The sequence below is a fragment of the Mustelus asterias genome, unplaced genomic scaffold (genome assembly GCF_964213995.1).
Source record: "Mustelus asterias unplaced genomic scaffold, sMusAst1.hap1.1 HAP1_SCAFFOLD_253, whole genome shotgun sequence".
Lineage (NCBI taxonomy): Eukaryota > Metazoa > Chordata > Chondrichthyes > Carcharhiniformes > Triakidae > Mustelus > Mustelus asterias.
Genome location: NW_027590220.1, coordinates 519854 through 537351, shown reverse-complemented (window position 1 = coordinate 537351; position 17498 = coordinate 519854). Strand labels below are relative to the sequence as shown.

Here is a 17498-nt window from a genome sequence, read left to right as displayed (position 1 = left end):
AGAGAGAGAGAGAGGGAGACAGAGAGAGAGACAGAGAGAGAGAGAGAGAGGGAGACAGAGAGAGAGACAGAGAGAGAGAGACAGAGAGAGACAGAGAGAGACATTCTGTCAGTGGGATGGAAGATGATCTCTGAGTCGCGCTGGACTTGAGGCAAAGCCATGTATCTGACATATTATGGGATGTGCTGAGGTCGTGCTGCTGGGTAACAAGAGTTGCTTACCTGTTTCCTGTAATGAAATGTTTTGACTTTAGTGTAAAACTCGTCCAGACGAGTTTGTCTCTCCAGAGTGAAAGTCTTGCTCCGGCGTTCGACATCACGGAGTGACTCCCGCAGTCTCTGAATCCGATTGCGAACCCTCTTCTCCCTGGGGAAAGACAGGGAGGCGGTTAGTCACTGTCTCCTAGTCCCTGTAGTGAGGAGTCAGTAAATGGGCCTGGCAGCATTGGCTGCACCAGTTACCCTGGCTAACCAGAGTGAGTGTAACACTACCATCGTCATCCCAGCACAGATAACACTGAGACAGCCTGAAGAAACTTCCAGAATAGCGCACCATCACTGGCAAACAGACTCCAACCTTTCCACCTTCAATCTCATTTACAAGATCAGAATCAAAACGAGGGAACTGATGTCAGATACCGGAGATGAGGGGTGTTGATTATGAGGAGAGATTGAGCAGATTAGGTTTGTACTCGTTGGAGTTTAGAAGGCTGAGGGGGGATCTTATAGAGACCTATAAGATAATGAAGGGGCTGGATAGGGTAGAAGTGGAGAGATTCTTTCCACTTAGAAAGGAAGCTAGAACTAGAGGGCACAGCCTCAAAATAAAGGGGGGGTCAGTTTAGGACAGAGTTGAGGAGGAACTTCTTCTCTCAGAGGGTGGTGAATCTCTGGAATTCTCTGCACACTGAAGTGGTGGAGGTTACCTCGTTGAATATGTTTAAGTCACGGATAGATAGATTCCTGATCGGTAAGGGAATTAAGGGTTATGGGGAGCAGGCGGGTAAGTGGAACTGATTCACTTCAGATCAGCCATGATCTTATTGAATGGCGGGGCAGGCTCGAGGGGCTAGATGGCCTACTCCTGCTCCTATTTCTTAAGTTCTTAATACAAACCCATCAATCAGGAAAAATCACACCAGTTACCAAGGTCAGAAACAAGCCAACGAAGCCTAACTCTCTCTTATCTGGGTACTTCCAGATAGATTAGAAACATAAGAGTCTGGTAACCCTGACTGAATCTTGGTTACACTCACACTCACCTCCGTCCTAAATGGTCTACCCTGAATCGTCAGACTGTGGTCCCTGGTTCTGGACTCCCCCACCATCGGGAACATCCTCCCTGCATCTACCCTGTCTAGTCCTGTTAGAATTTTATAAGTCTCTATGAGATCCCCCCTCATTCGGCTGAACTCCAGTGAAAACAATCCTAACCTTGTCAATCTCTCCTCATACGTCAGTCGTTCCATCCCAGGAATCAGTCTGGTCAGTCTCTGTACTCCCCCCACAGCAAGAACATCCTTCCACAGATAAGGAGACCAAAACTGTGCACAATATTCCAGGTGCGGCCTCACCAAGGCCCTGTATAATTGCAGCAAGATATCCCTGCTCCTGTACTCGAATCCTCGCACTCTGAAGACCAACACACCATTTGCCTTTTTTACCGCGTGCTGCAGCTGCACGGTGACCTTCAGTGACTGGTGCCCGAGGACACCCGGGTCCCGCTGTACATTCCCCTTTCCTAATTTATAGCCGTTGGGATAGTAATCTGCCTTCCCGTTTTTGCTCCTGAAATGGATAACCTCACTTTTATCCACATTATACTGCATCAGCCAATCGTATGCCCACTCACTCAGCTTGTCCAAATCACACTGAAGCAACTCTGCATCCTCCTCACAGCTCACCCTCCCACCCAGCATCGTGGCAGCTGCAAATGTGGAGATATTAGAACAAAGAACAAAGAAAATTACAGCACAGGAACAGGCCCTTCGGCCCTCCATGCCTGCACCGACCATGCTGCCCGACTGAACTAAAACTCCCTACCCTTTCCAGGGACCGTATCCCTCTATTCCCTCTATGAATACTTTGCATCAGCATTCACAAAGGAGAGGGACTTGTTGACTGGGAGTGTCTCAGAGGGAGGTGTTGGCCCGTTAGAGAGAATCTCCATTACAAGGGAGGAAGTGTTAGGTTTTTTAGGTAACATTAAAACTGACAAATCCCCAGGGCCTGATGGCATCTATCCTCGACTGCTCAGGGAAACAAGAGATGTAATTGCTGGGCCTCTGACGGAAATCTTTGTCTCTTCGTTGGACACAGGTGAGGTCCCTGAGGATTGGAGGATAGCGAATGTGGTACCGTTATTTAAGAAGGGTAGCAGGGATAACCCGGGAAATTATAGGTCGGTGAGCTTGACGTCCGTGTTAGGGAAGTTGTTGGAGAGGATTCTTAGAGACAGGATGTATGCACATTTAGAACGGAACAATCTCATTAGTGACAGACAGCATGGTTTTGTAAGAGGGAGGTCGTGCCTTACAAATTTGGTGGAGTTTTTTGAGGAAGTGACAAAAACGGTTGATGAAGGAAGGGCCGTGGATGTCGTCTATATGGATTTCAGTAAGGCATTTGACAAAGTCCCTCATGGCAGGTTGGTTAAGGAGGTTAAGGCTCATGGGATACAAGGAGAGGTGGCTAGATGGGTAGAGAACTGGCTTGGTCACAGCGCTCCGAAAGCTAATGGTATTTGCTACCAAATAAACCTGTTGGACTTTAACCTGGTGTTGTTAAAACTCTTACTGTGTTGGCCACAAGTTACAGAGGGTAGCAGTCGAAGGGTCTTTTTCCGGCTGGAGGTCTGCGACCAGCGGTGTTCCGCAGGGCTCTGTACTGGGACCTCTGCTATTTGTGATATATATAAATGATTTGGAAGAAGGTGTAACTGGTGTTATCAGCAAGTTTGTGGATGACACGAAGATGGCTGGACTTGCGGATAGCGATGAGCATTGTCAGAGAATACAGCAGGATATAGATAGGCTGGAACATTGGGCGGAGAAATAGCAGATGGAATTTAATCCGGATAAATGCGAAGTGATGCATTTTGGAAGAACTAATGTAGGGGGGAGTTATACAATAAATGGCAGAGTCATCAAGAGTATAGAAACACAGAGGGACCGAGGTGTGCAAGTCCACAAATCCTTGAAGGTGGCAGCACAGGTGGAGAAGGTGGTGAAGAAGGCATATGGTATGCTTGCCTTTATAGGATGGGGTATAGAGTATAAAAGCTGGAGTCTGATGTTGCAGCTGTATAGAACACTGGTTCGGCCACATTTGGAGTACTGCGTCCAGTTCTGGTCGCCGCACTACCAGAAGGACATGGAGGCTTTAGAGAGAGTGCAGAGAAGGTTTACCAGGATGTTGCCTGGTATGGAGGGTCTTAGCTATGAGGAGAGATTGGGTAAACTGGGCTTGTTCTCCCTGGAAAGACGGAGAATGAGGGGAGACCTAATAGAGGTGTACAAAATTATGAAGGGTATAGATAGGGCGAACAGTGGGAAGCTTTTTCCCAGGTCGGAGGTGACGATCACGAGGGGTCACGGGCTCAAGGTGAGAGGGGCGAGGTATAACTCAGATATCAGAGGGACGTTTTTTACACAGAGGATGGTGGGGGCCTGGAATGTGCTGCCAAGTAGGGTGGTGGAGGCAGACACGCTGGCATCGTTTAAGTCTTACTTGGATAGTCACATGAGCAGTCTGGGAATGGAGGGATACAAACGAATGGTCTAGTTGGACCAATGAGCAGCACAGGCTTGGAGGGCCGAAGGTCCTGTTTCTTGTGCTGTACTGTTCTTTGTTTATTCCCATCCTATTCATGTATTTGTCAAGACGCCCCTTAAAAATCACTACTGTACCCGTTTAATAAGAACATAAGAACTAGGAGCAGGAGTAGGCCATCTGGCCCCTCGAACCTGCTCTGCCATTCAATAAGATCATGGCTGATCTTTTTGTGGACTCAGCTCCACTTACCCGCCTGCTCACCATAACCCTTAATTCCTTTATTGTTCAAAAATTTATCTATCGTTGCCTTAAAAACATTCAATGAGGTAGCCTCAACTGCTTCACTGGGCAGGGAATTCCACAGATTCACAACCCTTTGTGTGAAGAAGTTCCTCCTCAACTCAGTCCTAAATCTGCTTCCCCTTATTTTGAGGCTATGCCCCCTAGTTCTAGTTTCACCTGCCAGTGGATACAACTTCCCTGCTTCTATCTTATCTATTCCCTTCATAATCTTATATGTTTCTATAAGATCTCCCCTCATTCTTCTGAATTCCAATGAGTATAGCCCCAGTCTACTCAGTCTCTCCTCATAACCAACCCTCTCAACTCCGGAATCAACCTTGTGTACAGTTTTGGTCTCTTTACTTGCAATGTGTTCACAGACAGTAATAGAACAATTGCTGGTGTTACTTTTAGTAGTTCTCACCCATTGATCTGACCCAATTTTTCTTGGATCTCTGAATAGAAGTCTGTTCTCCAAAGTTTCTGAACACTGAGTTTCAGGCTTCCTGAAATCTTATTACAGTTCTGTGGTTCTCTGGACCTTTCATGAGTTCCTTACAAGTGTTTTCTGTGTAACTCTAGCAGGCTGTTTGAATCATTACTTCATTATAAGGTTCCAGCACCAAATAGACCTGAGAGACCCATCCTATCTCTCTTCCAGTCTCCAATTTTCTACAGATTTCCAGACAAAGGGCCTCATTTTACCATTTGGAGTCTAAGTGCCGAATCCGGGCTTCAAATAGATCCGCGCCTGGAATCCTCTTCCCAGCGTGCCCATACGCATTTTGCCGGCTCCGGTCTGATTCGCGCTGTGGGCGGGGCTTAGCGCTGGCGGACCGATTGGAGCTCTGAACTGCGCATGCGCAGTTCGAAAAAAATCTGACAGAGCGCCCGGGCACGAAATTTTAAAAAAGCAGAAAGCGGAGAGAGCAGATCTGTGACAATCATCCTCTGGTCGGGGGGGGGGGGGGGGTCCGCTGCCAGTCTGCGGCTGATCGGTGGGGAGGGAGGGGGCAGGGGGGTCTGCCGCCACTCTGCGGGCGATCCCTCCTCCCCACCGGAGGAACGAATCCCTCCTCCCAGAGTGGACGTGCGGCCATGCCATCCCACAAAACCTTCAGGATGAAGCGATTCCTCGCTAAGAAGATGAAGCAGAACCGGCCGATTCCACAGTGGATCCGCATGAAAACCGGCTACAAGATCAGTACAAGTCCAAGAGGAGACACTGGTGAAGGACCAAGCTGGGCCTGTAAAGTGATCCACCATCACTGGTACAATACCAGCCACAGCCATCTCTCCCGCTCTCTTGCCCCTGCAGGGAAGAGTAATCTGTGCCTGGTAGGGTACCAGCGATGGTGTATCCCTTTACAGGCCCAGCTTGGTCCTTCTCCAGTGTCTCCTCTTGGCCTTGTACTGATCTTGTAGCCGGTTTTCATGCGGATCCATTGTGGAATCGGCCGGTTCTGCTTCATCTTCTTAGTGAGGAATCGCTTCATCCTGAAGGTTTTGTGGGATCCCATGGCCGCACGTCCACTCCGGCAGGAGGGATTTGTTCCTCCGGTGGGGAGGAGGGATCGCCCGCAGAGTGGCGGCGGACCCCCCTACCCCCTCCCTCCCCACGGATCAGCCGCAGACTGGCAGTGGACCCACCCCAACCCGGAGGATGACCTGGGTCAGGGAGCCGTTGCAGTCTCTGTCCCCGCTCTCCGGAGGCTGCAGCGGCGACTTCAGACTTTTATGTTGCAGGTCGGTAACAGCGCGGACGCGGATCGGGCCGGAAGACGGTAAAGTGGGATTTGGCGGTAGAGTTGGGCGCGCGGTTCATTAAGTCGATTTAAATGCATGAAAATACATTTAAATCGTCGGGCCGCCCGATTCGGGCACGGGCTGGACCCGCGCCCGAATCGGGTGTCGGTAACGCCGCGATCTGCTCGGATTCGGGTGCAGATCACGGTATAGGCCCGACGCCCAACTTTACCGCGATTCCGCGCCCAGAAACGGGCGCAAAGTTTTGGTAAAATCGGGCCCAAAGTCTGCTCCCACCACAGGTTATTAGGCAATCATCTGGCGTCTATATTCCGAAACTCTAAAAGACAATTGAGTCTAAGCTGGATATTCAAATGAAACCCCCACACACACAAACATTGTTTATTCAGCCTGAAAACTAATCATCGCTGATTTGCCAGTACAGGAACATTAAATTAAACCTACCTAAAACCATAAGACATAGGAGCAGATCTAGGTCACTCAAAGAACAAAGAACAATACAGCACAGGAACAGGCCCTTCGGCCCTCCAAGCCTGCACCGACCATGTGTTCCTAACTAGACCATAGAACATAGAACAGTACAGCACAGAACAGGCCCTTCGGCCCACGATGTTGTGCCGAGCTTTATCTGAAACCAAGATCAAGCTATCCCACTCCCTATCATCCTGGTGTGCTCCATGTGCCTATCTAATAACCGCTTAAATGTTCCTAAAATGTCTGACTCCACTATCACTGCAGGCAGTCCATTCCACACCCCAACCACTCTCTGCGTAAAGAACCTACCTCTGATATCCTTCCTGTATCTCCCACCACGAACCCTATAGTTATGCCCCCTTGTAATAGCTCCATCCACCCGAGGAAATAGTCTTTGAACGTTCACTCTATCTATCCCCTTCATCATTTTATAAACCTCTATTAAGTCTCCCCTCAGCCTCCTCCGCTCCAGAGAGACCATCCGTTTGTATCCCTCTATTCCCAGTCTGTTCATGTCGCTATCTAGATACGTCTTAAATGACCCTAGCGTGTCTGCCTCAACCACCTTGCTTGGCAGTGCATTCCAGGCCCCCACCACCCTCTGTGTAAAATACGTCCCCCGCATATCTGTGTTGAACCTTGCCCCCCTCACCTTGAACTTGTGACCCCTTGTGTTTGTCATTTCTGACCTGGGAAAAAGCTTCCAACTGTTCACCCTATCTATGCCCTTCATAATTTTATAAACTTCTATTAGGTCGCCCCTCATCCTCCGTCTTTCCAGGGAGAACAACCCTAGTTTACTCAATCTCTCCTCAGCCCATCGAGTCTGCTCCGCCATTTAGTCATGGCTGATATTTTTCTCATCCCCATTCTCCTGCCTTTTCCCCATAACCCCTGATCCCCTTATTAATCAAGAACCTATCTATCTCTGTCTTAAAGACACTCAATGACCCGACCTCCACAGCCTTCTGCGGCAAAGAGTTCCACAGATTCACCACTCTCTGGCTGAAGAAATTCCTCCTCATCTCTGTTTTAAAGGATCGTCCCTTTAGCCTGAGGTTGTGCCCTCAGGTTCTAGTTTTTCCCACTAGTGGAAACATCCTCTCCACGTCCACTCTATCCAGGCCTCGCAGTATCCTGTAAGTTTCAATAAGATCCCCCTCAAGCGGTATTAATCTTTGATAATGGTCCAGTGATGGCACTGGTGTTATTTCAGGGACATTTTGAGGAGGTCAGTGAGATTATCCAGTCTCTGCTTTCTCTACTGGAATTCACAATGTGGAGTCAGGGTTGGCAGTAGCAGGGTGCAGAGAGAGCTCTGAGCTCAGACCAGCTCTGAGCCACCATTGGAGCTGGAGGTTTCGGGTCATAGCCATTTCTCTGCTGTTGGTGAAAGGTCAGGGGTCAGGGTTGCAATCTGAGATGCGCTCACGTACTTGGCGTTCTTCTCATGCACCAGTAGCTGGACCAGGCCTTCCTCATCCAGGTTACTCCATTCCAGAGTCACCTCATCCGTGTTCACCACCTCAGGCCGCAGGAAGAGTTGTCGAGCTTCCCGGAAAGGCCAGTCCACAGGCGGCTGATGCTTCTGTTCAAGGGAAGAAAAGGATAACTGGGCCTCAGGCCTCTGTCGCTGAGAACAGCACCAATCCTTTCATACAAACAGGGAAACTAGGAGCAGAGGCCATTCGGCCCTTCGAGCCTGCTCCACCATTCAATAAGATCATGGCTGATCATCCAACTCAATATCCTGATCCCCTCCCCCCATATTCCTTGATCGTTTTAACTCCAAGAGCTATATCTAATTCCTTCTTGAAATCACACAACGTTTTGGCCTCAGCTACTTTCTGTGAGAATGAATTCCACACATTAAGAACATAAGAAAGAACTAGGAGCAGGAGTAGGCCATCTGGCCCCTCGAGTCTGCTCCGCCATTCAATAAGATCATGGCTGATCTTTTCATGGACTCAGTTCCACTTACCCGCCCGCTCACCATAACCCTTAATTCCTTTACTGTTCAAAAATTTATCTATCCTTGCCTTAAAAACATTCAATGAGGTAGCCTCAACTGCTTCACTGGGCAGGGAATTCCACAGATTCACAACCCTTTGTGTGAAGAAGTTCCTCCTCAACTCAGTCCTAAATCTGCTTCCCCTTATTTTGAGGCCATGCCCCCTAGTTCTAGTTTCACCCACCAGTGGAAACAACTTCCCTGCTTCTATCTTATCTATTCCCTTCATAATCTTATATGTTTCTATAAGATCTCCCCTCATTCTTCTGAATTCCAATGAGTATAGCCCCAGTCTGCTCAGTCTCTCCTCATAAGCTAACCCTCTCAACTCCGGAATCAACCTAGTGAATCTCCTCTGCACCCCCTCCAGTGCCAGTATATCCTTTCTCAAGTAAGGAGACCAAAACTGTACACAGTACTCCAGGTGAGGCCTCACCAGCACCTTATACAGCTGCAACATAACCTCGCTGTTTTTAAACTCCATCCCTCCAGCAATGAAGGACAAAATTCTATTCACCACCCTCTGGGTGAAGAAATTTTTCCTCACCTCAGTTCTAAAAGGTTCACTGCTTATCCTCAAACTATGACCCCTGGTTCAGGACTCCCACACCATCGGGAACATTCTTTCTGAATCTACCCTGTCTAACCCTGTGAGACAATCCAATCCTCCTTGACCTTCTCTGAGTTAAACCTCCCCACAATCATCTCACTGCAACCTGCAACCCTCCCAATGCCCCCCTCATCCTGAGGAAGGCAGAGAATTCAGAAGACAATCAGTCTGACAGAACACAGACACAGAAAGATCAGGACCACAGAGCGAGAGGACATCTGGACCCTCAACAGAGACCGTGGATTCCACTAAGGACCTGACTGGATATTTATGGATCCCAGTAGGGGTTTGCTGGGATATTTATGGATTCCAGTAGGGGTTTGCTGGGATATTTATGGATGGCAGTAGGGGTTTGCTGGGATATTTAAGGATCCCAGTAGGGATTTGCTGGGATATTTATGGATTCCAGTAGGGGTTTGCTGGGATATTTTTGGATGGCAGTAGGGGTTTGTTGGGATATTTATGGATCCCAGTAGGGGTTTGCTGGGATATTTATGGATTCCAGTAGGGGTTTGCTGGGATATTTATGGATGGCATTAGGGGTTTGCTGGGATATTTATGGATTCCAGTAGGGGATTGCTGGGATATTTATGGATTCCAGTAGGGGTTTGCTGGGATATTTATGGATGGCAGTAGGGGTTTGCTGGGATATTTAAGGATCCCAGTAGGGATTTGCTGGGATATTTATGGATTCCAGTAGGGGTTTGCTGGGATATTTTTGGATGGCAGTAGGGGTTTGCTGGGATATTTTTGGATGGCAGTAGGGGTTTGCTGGGATATTTATGGATCCCAGTAGGGGTTTGCTGGGATATTTATGGATTCCAGTAGGGGTTTGCTGGGATATTTATGGATGGCATTAGGGGTTTGCTGGGATATTTATGGATTCCAGTAGGGGATTGCTGGGATATTTATGGATTCCAGTAGGGGTTTGCTGGGATATTTATGGATGGCAGTAGGAGATGGCTGGGATATTTAAGGATCCCAGTAGGGGATTGCTGGGATATTTATGGATGGCAGTAGGGGATTGCTGGGATATTTAAGGATCCCAGTAAGGGATAGCTGGGATATTTATGGATCCCAGTAGGGGATTGCTGGGATATTTAAGGATCCCAGTCTGGTAATTATAGACCGGTTAGTCTTACTTCGGTGGTTGGTAAATTGATGGAAAGGGTCCTTAGGGATGGGATTTACGACCATTTAGAAAGATGCGGATTAATCCGAGATAGTCAGCACGGATTCGTGAAGGGCAAGTCGTGCCTCACAAATTTGATAGAATTTTTTGAGGAGGTAACTAAGTGTGTTGATGAAGGTAGGGCAGTTGATGTCATATACATGGATTTTAGTAAGGCGTTTGATAAGGTCCCCCATGGTCGGCTTATGATGAAAGTGAGGAGGTGTGGGATAGAGGGAAAGTTGGCCGATTGGATAGGTAACTGGCTGGCTGACCGAAGACAGAGGGTGGTGGTCGATGGAAAATTTTCGGATTGGAGGCAGGTTGCTAGCGGTGTGCCGCAGGGATCAGTGCTTGGTCCTCTGCTCTTTGTGATTTTTATTAATGACTTAGAGGAGGGGGCTGAAGGGTGGATCAGTAAATTTGCTGATGACACCAAGATTGGTGGAGTAGTGGATGAGGTGGAGGGCTGTTGTAGGCTGCAAAGAGACATAGATAGGATGCAAAGCTGGGCTGAAAAATGGCAAATGGAGTTTAACCCTGATAAATGTGAGGTGATTCATTTTGGTAGGACAAATTTAAATGTGGATTACAGGGTCAAAGGTAGGGTTCTGAAGACTGTGGAGGAACAGAGAGATCTTGGGGTCCATATCCACAGATCTCTAAAGGTTGCCAGTCAAGTGGATAGAGCTGTGAAGAAGGCCTATAGTGTGTTAGCTTTTATTAACAGGGGGTTGGAGTTTAAGAGCCGTGGGGTTATGCTGCAACTGTACAGGACCTTGGTGAGACCACATTTGGAATATTGTGTGCAGTTCTGGTCACCTCACTATAGGAAGGATGTGGAAGCGCTGGAAGGAGTGCAGAGGAGATTTACCAGGATGCTGCCTGGTTTGGAGGGTAGGTCATATGAGGAAAGGTTGAGGGAGCTAGGGCTGTTCTCTCTGGAGCGGAGGAGGCTGAGGGGAGACTTAATAGAGGTGTATAAAATGATGAAGGGGATAGATAGAGTGAACGTTCAAAGACTATTTCCTCGGGTGGATGGAGCTATTACAAGGGGGCATAACTATAGGGTTCGTGGTGGGAGATACAGGACGGATATCAGAGGTAGGTTCTTTACGCAGAGAGTGGTTGGGGTGTGGAATGGACTGCCTGCAGTGATAGTGGAGTCAGACACTTTAGAAACATTTAAGCGGTTATTGGATAGGCACATGGAGCACACCAGGATGATAGGGAGTGGGATAGCTTGATCTTGGTTTCAGATAAAGCTCGGCACAACATCGTGGGCCGAAGGGCCTGTTCTGTGCTGTACTGTTCTATGTTCTATGGGATTGCTGGGATATTTATGGATTCCTGTAGGGGTTTGCTGGGATATTTATGGATTCCAGTACGGGATTGCTGGGATATTTATGGACCCCAGTAGGGGATTGCTGGGATATTTAAGGATTCCAGTAGGGGATTGCTGGGATATTTAAGGATGGCATTAGGGGTTGGCTGGGATATTTATGGATTCCAGTAGGGGTTTGCTGGGATATTTATGGATGGCATTAGGGGTTTGCTGGGATATTTATGGATGGCATTAGGGGTTTGCTGGGATATTTATGGATTCCAGTAGGGGATTGCTGGGATATTTATGGATGGCAGTAGGGGATTGCTGGGATATTTAAGGATCCCAGTAGGGGATTGCTGGGATATTTATGGATCCCAGTAGGGGATTGCTGGGATATTTAAGGATCCCAGTAGGAGATTGCTGGGATATTTATGGATTCCTGTAGGGGTTTGCTGGGATATTTATGGATTCCAGTAGGGGATTGCTCGGATATTTATGGATTCCAGTAGGGGATTGCTGGGATATTTATGGATCCCAGTAGGGGTTTGCTGGATATTTATGGATTCCAGTAGGGGTTTGCTGGATATTTATGGATTCCAGTAGGGGTTTGCTGGGATATTCATGGATTCCAGAAGGGGTTTGCTGGATATTTATGGATTCCAGTAGGGGTTTGCTGGATATTTATGGATTCCAGTAGGCGATTGCTGGGATATTTACGGATGAGCAATGTGCAGCAGCCCTTACCAGACAGTCCCTGTTCCTGATAATCTCCTCAATGCTCTTGTGGTTTTGGATCAGTGGTAAAGCTCGCTTTATTCCGATGCCTTTGATCTTGTCACAGTAATCACAGCCCATCAGAATACAGAGGTCAACAAACTAGGAAAGTGAGACAAGAGGTCAGGTTAGGGTGGAGAGTTCAGGGATCTTCCCTCAGGGTCGTGATGGAACCGGAATATCCTCCCCAGAGTGCCTTGCAACAGCGCCTGCAGCTCAGAAAGTGACCATTCGGCCCAGCTGCTCCACCCGGGTCACCCCCTGTTCATCACACCCTCATCACCATTTCCTTCTCTCTCTTCCTCCCTCATGTGTTTATCCAGCTTCCCCCCTCAATATAGCGACAGAATTCACCTCGACTACTCCCCGTGGGAGCGAGTCCCACATTCTCCCCCATTCCCCGTGGGAGCGAGTCCCACATTCTCCCCACTCCCCGTGGGAGCGAGTCCCACATTCTCCCCACTCCCCGTGGGAGCGAGTCACACATTCTCCCCCACTCCCCGTGGGAGCGAGTCCCATATTCTCCCCCACTCACCGTGGGAGCGAGTCCCACCCTCTCCCCACTGGAGCGAGTCCCACCCTCTCCCCACTCCTCATGGGAGCGAGTCCCACATTCTCCCCCACTCCCCGTGGGAGCGAGTCCCGCATTCTCCCCACTCCCCGCGGGAGCGAGTTCCACATTCTCCCCACTCCCCGTGGGAGCGAGTCCCACATTCTCCCCCGCTACCCGTGGGAGTGAGTCACACGTTCTCCCCCACTCCCCGTGGGAGCGAGTCCCATATTCTCCCCCACTCCCCGTGGGCGCGAGTCCCACATTCTCCCCCACTACCTGTGGGAGCGAGTCCCGCATTCTCCCCCACTCCCCGTGGGCGCGAGTCCCACATTCTCCCCCACTACCTGTGGGAGCGAGTCCCGCATTCTCCCCCACTCCCCGTGGGCGCGAGTCCCATATTCTCCCCCACTCCCCGTGGGAGTGAGTCCCACATTCTCCCCCACTCCCCGTGGGAGCGAGTCCCACATTCTCCCCCACTCCCCGTGGGAGGGAGTCCCATATTCTCCCCCACTCCCCGTGGGAGCGAGTCCCCCTGTGCCCAGGAGAAGGGGTTGGTTTCCCCCCCACCCTCCCAGGGGAAGGGGCTGGATCGCCCCGCCCAGGGGAGAGGGCTGGTTTCCCCCCACCCCCCCCCCCCCCCCCCCCCCCCCCCAAGAGAAGGGGCTGGTTTTCCCCCTCCCCTCAGGGGAAGGGGCTGGTGTCACCACCCCCCCCCACCCCCCCACCCAACAGACGATGGTGATGGGGGTGTACATTCACTAATGGAGAAAGTGTTGACCAGTGCGGCTCCACAAACCTGTTCCTGAGTCAGCTCCAGGGATTTCAGAATTTCCGGCAAAGAGATTTCCTCAACCCGCCTACAAGAGAGGGGAACACCGGAGAAAGTCAACCCAACAGGGGAATGCCCAGATACGCAAAGATCCCCCCACCCCTCTCCCACACAATCCCCACCCCTCTCCCACACAATCCCCACCCGTCTCCCACACAATCCCCACCCCTCTCCCACACAATCCCCACCCCTCTCCCACACAATCCCCACCCCTCTCCCACATAATCCCCATCCCTCTCCCACACAATCCCCACCCCTCTCCCACACAATCCCACCCCACTCCCACACAATCCCCATCCCTCTCCCACACAATCCCCACCCCTCTCCCACACAATCCCCACCCCTCTCCCACACAATCCCCACCCCTCTCCCACACAATCCCCACCCCTCTCCCACACAATCCCCACCCCTCTCCCACACAATCCCCATCCCTCTCCCACACAATCCCCACCCCTCTCCCACACAATCCCCACCCCTCTCCCACACAATCCCCACCCCTCTCCCACACCATCCCCATCCCTCTCCCACACAATCCCCATCCCTCTCCCACACAATCCCCACCCCTCTCCCACACAATCCCCACCCCTCTCCCACACAATCCCCACCCCTCTCCCACACAATCCCCACCCCTCTCCCACACAATCCCCACCCCTCTCCCATACAATCCCCCCCCTCCCGCCCCCCCACCACCCCTGCAGTTCACTCATGTCCGTGAGGGAAGGAAATCTGCCATCCTTACCCAGCCTGGCCTACATGTGACACTGAAATGTCCTCATTCAATCACAAGGCAGCTCTTAGGGTGGTTCGAGATGGGTTATATACCCCCCTTACCAGCAATGGGTCTACCCCAACTCTTCGGAGTTTCCTCTGTGCCCAGCTACCACGGGGTCTCCCCCGCCTCCCCGTGTGAAGAGGGTTCCTGATTCTCAGCCCCTGCAGGCTTTTGGACAGTCTGTCTCTGTATAACCTCTCGCTGACCCCGCGCACGGACACTGATTGGAAACTCACGCATCTTTCTTGGCGCTGACGTTACGGACCAGTCTGGTACATCCGAAAGGCAGAGCGTCCATGTCCTCTGTGGCGGTGCAGTGAACCTTCCCAGCTTTCACCAGCGCTGCACACGTGGCCTCTGCTTCACTGGGAGCCTGTCACCAGAAACAGAAAACATCTCCAGCCTGGCGTAACCGCACTCCCTCAACACTGACTCTGCAACCTCTGCCCCCTCCCCTCGCACCCCAGCCTCTCCGACCCAGTCCCCTCTGACCCCAGCCTCTCCGACCCAGTCCCCTCTGACCCCTCCCCTCACACCCCAGCCTCTCCGACCCAGTCCCCTCTGACCCCTCCCCTCACACCCCAGCCTCTCCGACCCAGTCCCCTCTGCCCCCTCCCCTCGCACCCCAGCCTCTCCGACCCAGTCCCCTCTGACCCCTCCCCTCGCACCCCAGCCTCTCCGACCCAGTCCCCTCCGACCCAGTCCCCTCTGACCCCGGCCTCTCTGACCCCGGCCCCTCTGACCCCGGCCCCTCTGACCCTGGCCCCTCACCTCCAACCCCTCCGTCCCCGACCTCGGCCCCTCGCACCCCGGCTCCTCACCTCCAACCCCGTCCCTTCACCTCTGCCCCCTGCCCTCGCACCCCAGTCCCTCCGACTCCGTCTCCTCACCTCCCACCCAGTCCCATCTGACGCCGTCCCCTCACCTCTGACCCTGTCTCCTCCGATGCCGTCCCCTCACCTCTGACCCTGTCTCCTCCGACCCTGTCCCTTTACCTCTGACCCCTGTCCCCTTAGGTTCGCTGTGGGTGTACCTACACCTCAGGGACTGCAGCGGTTCAAGAAGACGGCTCACCAGCACCTGCTGAAGGGGCAGTTAAAGTTTTAAAGTTTATTTATTATTGTCACAAGTAGGCTTACATTAACACTGCAATGAAGTTACTGTGAAATTCCCCTAGTTGCCACACTCCAGCGCCTGTTCGGGTACACTGAGGGAGAATTTAGCATGGCCAATGTACCTAACCAGCATGACTTTCGGACTGTGGGAGGAAACCGGAGCACCCGGAGGAAACCCAGGCAGACACGAGGAGAATGTGCAAACTCCACACAGACAGTGACCCGAGCTGGGAATTGAACCCGGGTCCCTGGCGCTGTGGGGCAGCAGTGCTAACCACTGTGCTACCGTGCCGCCCCTAATTAGGGATGGGCAATAAATGCTGGCTCAGCCAGTGACACCCACATCCCATAAATAAATTAGGATGTTCACAAGCTTTGGCGTCTTGTTCATTTTTTTTGTCAGAAGAGGCCACTCAGCCCCTCGAGCCTGTTCCACAATTCAATCAGGTTATGAGTGATTTGCTTTTTTAGCTCCATTTCCCAGCCTTTGCTCCGGATCCATTAACCCCCTGACCCAGCTACAACCTACACTACAGTGCTTCCAGCTCAGAGTAATCCCCTCGCAGACAGCTCTTTGGGGGGGGGGTGTGGCGGAGAGTGTTCCAGACTCCCACTCCTCTCTGCATCAATGTGTGGAATTCTTTAAGAAGTCTCACAACACCAGGTTAAAGTCCAACAGGTTTAAATAAACCTGTTGGACTTTAACCTGGTGTTGTGAGACCCCTTACTGTGTGCAGGTATCTCCACATCATGGAATTCTTTCCCGCAGAGGGCGGTAGAGGCTGGGTCACTGAGTATGTTCAACACAGAAACATAGAAGATAGGAGATAGGAGCAGGAGGAGGCCATTCGGCCCTTCGATCCTACTCTGCCATTCATTACGATCATGGCTGATCATCCAACTCAATAGCCTAATCCTGTTTTCTCCCCATAACCTTTGATCCCATTCGCTCCAAGTGCTGTATCCAGCCGCCTCTTGAATACATTCATTGTTTTGGCATCAACTACTTCCTGTGGGAATGAATTCCACAGGCCGAGGGCTGAGAAAGACAGGATTTTAATCGGGAAAGGAATCGAGAGTTCTGGGGAAGGTGGAGTTGAGGATTATCAGATCAGATACTATCTCATTGAATGGTGAAGCAGACTCGATGGGCCGAATGGCCTACTGCAGCTCCTGTATCTCATTCTCTGAGAAATACATCCTGATGTCACCCCTGAACAACCTGGCTCCAACGCCCTGCTCTCCCGGCGCAACATCGAGGGCCGAAGGGCCTGTACTGCGCTGTAATGTTCTATGAACAGCCCCCATCCCATTCCGGACTCAGCGCTGCGGAGGACACAGTTTCTCTCTGTCTACCCAATCCAATGCATTGAAAGGCAAAGATTTCAATGTGACTGCTATATGGACACAGCTGTTGCAGTCTAACCCGCCTCACTTACCTCAATGTAAGGGACTCCGAGGAGGGTGAGCAGACGTTGGCAGTCTCTCCGGCCGTTCCTCGGTACATACGCTGGTCTCCGATCACCTGGCAGAGTGTAAAACACAGACAGAAGAGAGATTGAGAGGAGGAGGAATTCTCACACATTCTCTGTCCATCAGCAGAGGTCATACAGGTCATATAGTCACAGACGTTTACAGCATGGAAACAGGCCCTTCGGCCCAACTTGTCCGTGACGCCCTTTTTCATAACGACTAAGCTAATCCCAATTGCCCGCGTTTGGTCCATATCCCTCGATACCCATCTTACCCATGTAACTGTCTAAAATTGTACCCGCCTCTACTACTACCTCTGGCAGCTTGTTCCAGACACTCACCACCCTCTGTGTGAAAGAATTGCCCCTCTGGACCCTTTTGTATCTCTTCCCTCTCACCTTAAACCTATGCCCTCTATTTTTAGACTCCCCTACCTTTGGGAGAAGATATTGACTATCTAGTTGGTCTATGCCCTTCATTATTTTATAGACCTCTATAAGATCACCCCTCAGCCTTCTACTCTCCAGAGAGAAAAGTCCCAGTCTAGCCAGCCTCTCCTTATAACTC

The 17498-nt window shown here is 51.0% G+C and overlaps 1 protein-coding gene across 1 annotated transcript in view; it reads right to left on the bottom strand.

Annotated features, from left to right (window-relative positions):
* Positions 1-17498, bottom strand: part of LOC144485960 (putative flap endonuclease 1 homolog) — a 79642-nt gene that overhangs the window by 26444 nt on the left and 35700 nt on the right. The window contains exons 7-12 of the mRNA XM_078204035.1: positions 16898-16983; positions 14580-14716; positions 13539-13599; positions 12160-12291; positions 7733-7884; positions 222-366 (exon numbers count right to left, since the gene is read on the bottom strand). Of these exons, the coding sequence (XP_078060161.1) occupies positions 222-366; positions 7733-7884; positions 12160-12291; positions 13539-13599; positions 14580-14716; positions 16898-16983 (713 nt within the window). The remainder of the gene's footprint in view (positions 1-221; positions 367-7732; positions 7885-12159; positions 12292-13538; positions 13600-14579; positions 14717-16897; positions 16984-17498) is intronic.